This window comes from Triticum aestivum, chromosome 5A (genome assembly GCF_018294505.1).
Source record: "Triticum aestivum cultivar Chinese Spring chromosome 5A, IWGSC CS RefSeq v2.1, whole genome shotgun sequence".
NCBI lineage: Eukaryota > Viridiplantae > Streptophyta > Magnoliopsida > Poales > Poaceae > Triticum > Triticum aestivum.
Genome location: NC_057806.1, coordinates 504030608 through 504040181, shown reverse-complemented (window position 1 = coordinate 504040181; position 9574 = coordinate 504030608). Strand labels below are relative to the sequence as shown.

The 9574-nt window shown below is 45.6% G+C and overlaps 2 protein-coding genes across 2 annotated transcripts; both read right to left on the bottom strand.

Moving 5' to 3' along the window:
- Positions 1 to 3312: 3312 nt before the first annotated feature.
- LOC123107396 (uncharacterized) lies at positions 3313 to 5665 on the bottom strand. Its single transcript, XM_044529384.1, has 2 exons — positions 3776 to 5665; positions 3313 to 3417 (listed from the first exon to the last, which is right to left on the bottom strand). The coding sequence occupies exon 1, from the start codon at positions 5561 to 5563 to the stop codon at positions 5024 to 5026; it is 540 nt and encodes a 179-aa protein (XP_044385319.1). The 5' UTR covers positions 5564 to 5665; the 3' UTR covers positions 3313 to 3417; positions 3776 to 5023.
- A 1972-nt stretch (positions 5666 to 7637) lies between these two features.
- On the bottom strand, positions 7638 to 8543 carry LOC123107395 (uncharacterized). The gene has a single exon (XM_044529383.1). The coding sequence runs from the start codon at positions 8422 to 8424 to the stop codon at positions 7897 to 7899; it is 528 nt and encodes a 175-aa protein (XP_044385318.1). The 5' UTR covers positions 8425 to 8543; the 3' UTR covers positions 7638 to 7896.
- Between the last annotated feature and the right edge of the window lie 1031 nt (positions 8544 to 9574).

The following is a 9574-nucleotide window of genomic DNA, read 5'->3' as shown; positions in this document are numbered from 1 at the left end:
TGTTTAACCGATGTTAGATGTTATAACTTGAGTTCATTGTCGCCGCTATAAAAGTGATCATGAAATTTCTGCTCTAACTGCGACCAAACCCGAATGGAACCATGGGGTAAAGAAGAAAACCATGAAAATGCGGTACCAGTTAATGATAAAGGAAATAAACGCACTTTCAATTCATTCAATGAGCCTGCCTCACCCAATTATGCTAAATATTGACTAACATGCTCCCATGTGGTTTTTGTGCCCTCTCCATTGAACTTAACAAAATCTGGAATCTTATATCCTGGAGTGCACTGGATGGCATCAAAGTACTCGGGGTATGGCTTTTGGTAAATTCGATTCCGAGGTAACTCAACTCCAAAATTTTCTCGAAGCATCTTAGCCATCTCCTCTCTAAGATTAGCTAGACCATCATCCATAGTGGACGATGCAGCTTGTGGAAGTGGCATAGAAGGAGTAGGGTTGCTAGTTGTGGGTAGGAATTGTGGCATGTATGTCGACCCATAATTTGGTAGTGGTCGAGTGGTTGTAGCTGTAGGTAGAGTTTGGTTCGGCGTTGCCACCGAACCTGTCATGCTCATAATAGGATTAATGGGTGTAACCACAATCTGATTTGTTTGGGTAGGATAATAAGTCACCGGCACGAGAGGCGCCGATGCAATAGGTAAAGCCATATTAGGATTTTGCACACTAGCAGCTACACCATTATTACCACTAGACGATTGAGATATATTCTTCTGAGCATTAGTATTTTCTATAAAAGTTTGATAGACTAGATTGTTACCATCAGCAATACGACTTTCAATCTCAGCCCACTGCTCAGGAGAAAAGGCAGTACTTACAGAGGGTTTAACCTGCTCGGCTTGAAGAGGAGGGAACTTGATTTCTTCAATCGGAGTGATGTTGCCTTGGCGATCCTTCTTGAACTTAGCAAGGAACTCCTGCAAGTCCTTCTCCTCACGCGCCTTCTTGTACTCCTCATAAACTTGGCGATGATCGGCCGATATCTCATCAAGACTGGGATTAATGATGTTATCGGCGTCTACCTCAGATGGCTTGGGAATATCAGACATGGTGGATGATGACGATTGATCTTCGTTCCCCAGCGGAGTCACCAAAAAGTGTGTTGACACACGAACACGTCACGTGTACCCTCGACGCCAGGGGTGATGCACCGCAGCTCACGTCGAAGGAGACCCGACCGACAGCGCGATACACAAGACAGTCGGCGGGCGCTTTTGCAGACCCGAAACCCCGCGCACCCGGGAGGGACCCCGGCAGGGATTGCGGCGGCTATGGGCTGCCCTAGGTCGATTCGCTCGCCCCTAGAGCCTCGGGATTCGCAGCTCTCAAACACGAAGAACAGCGAAGAACGAGAGAGAAAAACAGTGGAGAGATAAAACGTAGATGAAAAAGTAGTATATTGATTTGTTCGATTGTGTGTTGTTCAATCGGCCGTCACCCCCAACATATATAAGAGGTGGCTGGACTTCCCGTACAAGTAAAGGATTCATCTAGGCTTTCCTTACAAGAAAAATTACATCAATTCACGTCCTAGAGTCCTAATTCTATTCCAACTCGAATTCAGTCTGAATCTGGCCCAAACTCTGTCTTCCTTCTTGCACGGGCCGCCGGGCTTGCATATGATCTCCAATCAAGACGGCCCAAATACCAAACTTGTGCGCCTCGACGATACGAACAACTCTCATGTTGATCATTTTTTCAAATAAGGCCATCTTGAATTCTTTTTGAGGTCATCTTTATCTTCCACTCGGACTCGGTTTTGCGGTAGACTGAATTATCCGAGTCTCGTAGTGAATTTGTAGGCTATATATTATCTCTGATGATGATGACTCCAAAATCAAAATTTACCGTCTTGATGATACGCACAACTTCTGTATTGAACACTTCTTCATCCAAGGTCATTTTGATAAACTTTCGAGCACATGTTCAATTTCACTCGGACTTGAGCTCATCCACTCGGATATTAGATACTTTCACTCGGATCGTCCGATTGGACTTTTTCACTCGGAAGACAATCTTTCACTCGGATGACTATATTTCCACTCGGATGACTATATTTCCACTCGGAAGGCACTATCTTATTCACTCGGATGACTATATTTCCACTCGGAAGGCACTATCTTATTCAATCGGCAAGTTTTCGTCCCGATGGTAATCTTTTTACTCGGAATATTTTCACCTGGACGACAATTTCACTCGGATGATCATATTTTCACTCGGATGACTATATTTCCACTTGGATAATAATAAGTTCATCCGGTCAGCAAACTTTCACTCGACCATAAACTTTCACTCGACCGTAAACTTTCACTCGGATGGTAAACTTTTCACTCGGATTTCCGACTGAAAACATAGCCCGATCTTGATTTGTCTCTCCAGGCCTCATATGATCTCGGATTGAGACGAATCATATATGAAAATCGATCGGCTCGACGAGACGAAACTTTTCCATGTTGAAGGTTTTTCGATTCAAGGCCGTATTGATGGCCGAATTACTCACGCAACCTATCAGACAAGTGTCTGGCACCTTGCGCCATATTTCCGTTGAGGTTCAGTCTGCAGTATATTGCCTCTAACTTTTGCATATGAACTCGGATTGAGATGATTTATATATAAAAATCGATTGCCTCGACGAGACGAAGACAATTCCTTAAGAGTGCTCCTTCATCCGAGGTCATCTTGAAGACGTGATTGGCCAAAAACCACTCGGAACATTGAACTATGCCACTCGAAGTATAGTTTCGGTCCGTAAGATAAAGTCGAATGAATATAACCGAAACATCAAAGTGGTTCCACTCGGTGACGTGAATATTTTTATGCTGAAAACTCATTCACTCGAGATCATCTTCATTACAATATGTATCTTGCCAAAATCAGGTGTCAACAAGATCCTCATGCATCCCAATGGTACCCCTGGCTCTTGACCATGCGGACCAATGTCTGTGGTAGTCCACCTTGGCACTCTTCTCCTAGCCGTCCACAATAAGGGCATGGTTCCTTGAGAGATGGCACCAACTATGGCCTTCCTGCAATGGAGCAAGGCAGGGACGAGGAGCCAGTCGTTGGATATCTGTTACTCGGCAAACAATCACTGCATTTTAAAAAAAGATGCAGAAATATAAGCCAAGTGTTCTCCATAGGGTACTTGGCAAAGGGTTACACCATTTTAAAAACACATGCAAAAAGGAAAGCCGAGTGTCCACTAGTGGACACTCGGCAAACAACATCCGTGTAATGGAACCGTAAAATGCTTGGGGGGGGGGGGGGGCACGTGTCCCACGATTTACCGAGAAATTTTTGTTTGCTGAGTGTCTTCTGCTTCCTTTGTCGGGCTCTTTCTCTATACCTGGTGTTTTCCTGGGAATTTTTTCTTCGGAAAGGGGGGACCCCCAGCCTCTGCATAGAATGATGCATATAACCAACTTTATTATAAAGCAAATAGGTTTAACAAAGGTCTTAAAGTCATAGAGAAAGAAAAGAAAAAGCTCACATAGAGCATATAAAGAAGTAACCATAGCGCCACAACCGGCCGGCATAAACAAGATAAGGAAACCTTCTGTTTGCCAAGTTTAACTTACACAGTACTCAGCAAACATGTTGTATGTATGCCATGTTCTTGTGGATTTACACTCGGCAACCTGCCAAATTCTTGGCATAGATGGTTTTTCCTCTAGTGGTGGGATCTTAGATGTTGACAAAATTGTTCAAAAATAAATGACTAAACGCATAGTCTCATGCAGGAACTCAACTTAACTGGTGTGTGTCCATCTTCGTGTTGATCTTCATCTTCTCGTCGGTTGCTTGTGCACGGGGAGACACATCTTTTCACCCGCCACATCTTCACTTTCTCGTTGTCGTTGGTGACACAACTTACCAAACAACATCTCATGTCCAGCGGCAACACAACTCGTCATATACGTCCAACTCATCTCCACCGTATATGAACTCGCCGGAACACCACGACTACGAACAGAAACGCAAGGCACGAATTCCTTTTTCCGCCAGCTCTCGCTTGCAATTCTCCTCCGCCAGTGACGCATCTCAACTGCAGCAGAAGATCCACACACCTGAGCTCTTGGACGCACCTTACAAGAACTCATGTGCACACCTTGACGACAGCTCGCAACTTTGCCGCCTCTTCCTCACTCCCCCCGAACGACGATCTTGACAAGATCTTCTAACACTGCACCTCGGCACAACCGCTCCCGTCAACGATCTCCTTCCACCGCCTTCTCGTCGCCTCTCCGCCGAACGACAACCGCTCGATCACCCACGTCGCTGCACCACCTAGCGACTAAATCGCCTGCTGCTCTTCGTCGCTACACCAGCGACTGTATTGCCCGCTCCTCATCGTCGCTACAATGGCGACTATATTGCCCGCCCCGAGGCGCTAGCAGGGTCGCCACCCCGGGGCAAGCGCAGCTTCACTCGAACCTTGCTCTAGATACCAGTTGTTGAAAATTGCCCACAGGGTCGATCACATCAAATTACACAAACAACGCGCACACAAAAATTGATAGTCAAGGGCTCGTATCGTGCCCTTTTTCCTCTTTATTTTTTTTCTCTTTTTCTCTCTGTTATCGGTGTTACAAAACTCACGCAACCCTTATCGGTCCTAACCATGGCGCGTAGCCGACTCCACCATAACCTAACACGACACGTACACGGACATGACATCCTAGCTCTACTCGGATAGCTATGACTAGGACTCTCATCTATATACTAACTCACGTACGGTTAGTACTCTTGGTGTTGCCGTACATAACTTTCCTAATTTAATTACCGGCAACGCTGATCACACTACTAATCCTAACCGGACACAACTAGCGCACTTCTAGCCAAATTCAAACTTGTTTGGATTAACCTAACAAATAAGGATAACTGCTTGTCAAGCCTCAACTCCTATTCATATTGATGTCCACAAAATTTTCTAATTTTTGGGCACCTAAAAAGAAGACAACGCCCTAATCTAAGATACATGCATGCATGTGCTAATAAGACCCTAAAATCCCTCATTCAGCCGCTGTCGGAACCTCCTAATGAACATATCAGCAGCTTGATCAATGTCCTCCTCCATGTTGAACTCCATCCCCTCAACTTCTCCATTGCTCATGATCAGATCCATGACTGACAGCTCATCATCATCATCTTGATCGCATGAATCAAGTAGCACATCATCATCTTCAGTGTAATGGTAGTTGGCGTGGTTGTTGTTGAATAGGGGATGCAGTGTTCGGTTAGCTGGGCAGCCACCATGACCATTCTCTTGACCGAACATCGCCAAGTGACGAGAGAAATTGGCCTCCAAGTCACTCTCCTGGATGATTACCGGTCTCTTCTCCACCGTTTGTAGCGCGAGAGCCTTGTGGCGGTCCGCTCTCTCCCAGTCGGCCACAATGAGCGCGTCGATCTTGCGAGAGACCACAACGCCCATGGACATCCTGCGGCGCTGGAGCGAGGCGAGGATGAGGAGCCTGGTGGTCTTGCTCTTGCACATCGCTACGGCCTTCTTCAGGAGCTCAGGAGCCTTCCCTATCTTCATCTTTGTTGTTGAGAGGTGGCCGATCAGCTTCGTATGAAGGGCAGCAAGTAAGGAGCTGTGACGCCTCAGGCTTGAAAAAGAAGCTGAGAGAAGCTGGCTTGAAAGGAGGCATGGGCTTTGTCCTGAAGCTCTCATGGTGTATTTATAGTGAGAAGCTGAGCATGCAATTAACATTGCAACTAGCCTTGGTGATGTCACGCTCAAACTTTTGGTACCTCGCGTGATAAAGCATGTGAAAGCATCTAGCAATAGCATATACCAGAGAGAAAAAATAGGCATGTGGAGTGAGCACTACAAGAATGTTGATAGTGGAACTAAGCAAGGAACTTATGGGGAAGTATGTATTCCAATTAAGTCACAAAAGGCACCTGTCCCAGGGCTAGGATTGACCCTTTTGGGTTGGTGTCCCAAACTGCCAATATCTCTCCTTTAATCAAGTGGTAAAGCTAGCTGATAGATGGCTTAGAATATTTTTTCCCAAAGCAAGCAGACCGGACAGCTTTCCTTGCCGGGTCTCCGGCCGTGTGATTCATGCTCAGAATTCCAAAGGTTGCAGCTACGCGTCTCTGATTTTTCTTCGTTTTCCCCGCTGCTTTGTGTTGCTGTACGTGGGATCTGCGTAGGTTTGCCTCTCCTCCGGCCGCTTTGTTGCTCGCCCGTCAACTTGCATAAAGTAGAAGGGAGCAATCTCCGTGATAGATCGATGGGAGTTTCCGTTTTTCTTTTCATGCATTCACAAGTCCCAAACACACTAGCCAAAAAAAAAAGTCTCAAACACCATTATGGAGTTTTAGACATGGCGTACTGTGACAACTACCACATCAAGTCTCATGCATACATGGTGTTGGTGGAGTATATGCTTTCCGGATTTTAACCACGGGAATATATTCTTGTTCTGCCGGGCACCGACCACCTTGTGTGTTGGAACAGTGATGCTTGGAATGCGCAAGGGGTGCTAATTGTCCCAACCTTTTGAATCCGGCGATTTTGTCCTTGCCCCACAATTCGGTTACCGCCCGGCCATAACTGTGTTTCTTGCCACCCCTCAATAAACACACGTAATGGAGAAAAAATAACAAATGTTTTGGAAATTTTGAATTTGAACATTCACGTATAGATAAATTGAGCATCAAATGTATTTAAACTTGCATATTCGAGTCCCAGCCTCGCATTTTTGTTTTCTTTTTAGTATGGTAATACGAAAAAAGAATAAGCAGGTGCTGGTTTTCGGAAGGGCCACCTTGCAACACAGGTTCAACAGAGAGGCGACATCAGTGCTAAGTGCACAACTATATGTTTGTATATTAAAAATTCAACACCTCTCTAACAAAGTTACAAAAAGGCATCCAAATTTTGTTTGAAATCTTTTGATCGGGATATACCTGGAATTTTGTGTTTACTACTGTAATCGAGAATCTTGCTCCCCCTCGAGAAAAAAAGTGGGATCAGGTAGCCAAAATCTTGGTCGGGAGAGAACACATGTATTGCAAGGGTGAATCTATGCATCAGGTGCACCCATGCCTCTCTAGCCGGGAGAGAGAAGAGATGGCCACAATCTCGTGATTTCCACAATGTTTACGAAAAGAATCTTGTATTTCATCAAAATAAAGCCACACTTTCGGCTTTGTTCGGATTTCGCCACGGCCATGGGTACGGAGTTTGTGTTTTTTTCCTTCTTTTTCAGGCTTACAAAATTAGTTTTACTAGACTGCTATCTGAGACACAAACTCTTTTTGTGGGTGTTCATTCTATATCTTTTATCAATATGAAGCCTTCTACTAATTTGCTCTACTCTTCCAATGCGGCCAACTATTTAATTTAGTGTTATGATTCTTGGTTCGCAAGAGATACCAAGGGGCTGAGAGCCAGAGCTTACCAAATACCTGCAATGTGGTGGGCCATACCCTCCAAGACTGGTTAGCAACCTAGGTGTCCTTGTCGATAACGAGAACTTTGGAAGGGCGGGGTAGTGGGCAAGAAGATGGCGTTTGGTGGAAGCCGGCTAAGCAAAGTATAGGGGGTGGGGGAGGGGAGAGAGAGGACCGTTAGAGTTAGTTCAAACAATTCAGAAAAAGATTTGGAATCCAAAAAATTGATATAATGTTTTTTCTTTCGTTTGAGACACACTTACAGTTATAAGTACAAATTTTACGAGGTAGGTATCTATCAAAAACTTCTAACTTGTGGACACCCGCAAAATCTCATATCCTTGGGTATGGACACAAATGTCCCCGGCCTATCTACATTATCGATCTCACTCTCATCAATGCTACCGTCACTTTGTTAGCAGTAGCTATGTGCGCTACCATGCATGGTATATATGGAACACAACATCACGAGAAGTTCTCGTCCATCTGCTCACGGAACCTTCTGATGAACATTTCGGCAGCCAGGTCAATATCGTCGTCCATATTGAATTCCAAATCAGCCTCCTGGTTGCTCCTTATTGCAGTCATCACTGAGGGATCATCTCCATCATCATCATCACTGCCATACTCATCAGTGTAACAGAAATCGTCATCGTCGCTGAAGATGGGGTGCAGTGTCCAGTCAGGGCAGCCACCAACACCGTCCTCTTGATCAAACAATGTTAGATGGTGGGACGGATCAACCATCTCACCGACTTGGTACTTTGGCTTCTCAACCTTGCGGAGCATGAGAGCCTTGTGGTAGTCCACTTTGGCACCCTTCTCCCGGTCAGCCACAATGAGGGCATGGATCCTGTGAGAAATGGCGCCGACCGTGGCCAACCTGCGATGGACGGAGGCGAGGATGAGGAGCCTGGCCGTGAGGACACTGGTCTTGCTCTTGCACATAGCTGCTGCCTTCTTGAGGAGCGCCCGGGCGTTGGTGATCTTCATCTTTGTTGCTGAGAGGTGGTCTATGCCAAGGGCAACAACTAATTAAGGAATCGTACTCTCTCAGGCTTTGCATGAGTAGATCACTGAGCTCCAGGGGTCAGCCAAGCCCGGTTTGAGAATTGAGAGGGTGATTGACCATGGGGCTCCTAAGTCCCAAAGGGTGTATTTATAGTCATGAAACGAGCATGCAACTAAGAGTGCAGCTTAATTTGCTAATGCCATGATCAAACTTTATTAGGTTGTCCAAAGCGTGTTAAACGAAGATAGCATTTGGAGAGAACAATTTGAGCATATGCATGTGGAGTAGGCACTACAAGAAAGTATTCCAACTAGGCCATAAAGGACTAGAGTGGGATCCCACTGTCTCCCCTAAGCTATGTCTACGCGTTAGCAGCAGCTTAATTTTCTTGGCGGCCTCCGTTGCAGCGTGACGATCAATCATCCTGCTCCATGCATGGCTTTTCCGTTGCTTTCTCACCGCTTTTCCTTTGCTTCTCTATTCTCCCTGCAGCTCTATAGCCATTGTGATGCCTCCGATTCAATCGTACACTAATCATACACGCAAATGTGTACAATTAAGATTAAAGACTCACGGGAAGAAATCACAACACAACTCTAGACACAAATAAAATAATAGAAACTTTATATTACAAGCCAGGGGCCTCGAGGGCTCGAATACATAGCTCGATACACAAGAGTCAGCGGAAGCAACAATATCTGGGTACAGACATAAGTTAAACAAGACTGCCTTAAGAAGGCAAGCACAAAACAACAATGATCGAAGAGGCAAGGCCTCCTGCCTGAGACCTCCTAACTACTCCTGGTCGTCGGCGGTCTCCACGTAGTAGGCACCCTCTGGGTAGTAGTAGTAGTCGACTGGGGTGGCATCTGGCTCCTGGGATCCACCATCTGGTTGCAACAACCGGAAAGAAGAAAGAAGGAGGAAAAGGGGAAGCAAAGCAACCGTGAGTACTCATCCAAAGTACTCGCAAGCATCAGATCTATACTAAGTATGCATTGATATCAAATGAAGGGTTGTATCTGTGGACTGAACTGCAGAATGCTAGAATAGAGGGGAAGGCCTAGCCTATCGAAGACTAGCATCTTTAAGCAGCTCCAAGTATCTTGCAGCATGTAGAAGAGTAAAGAA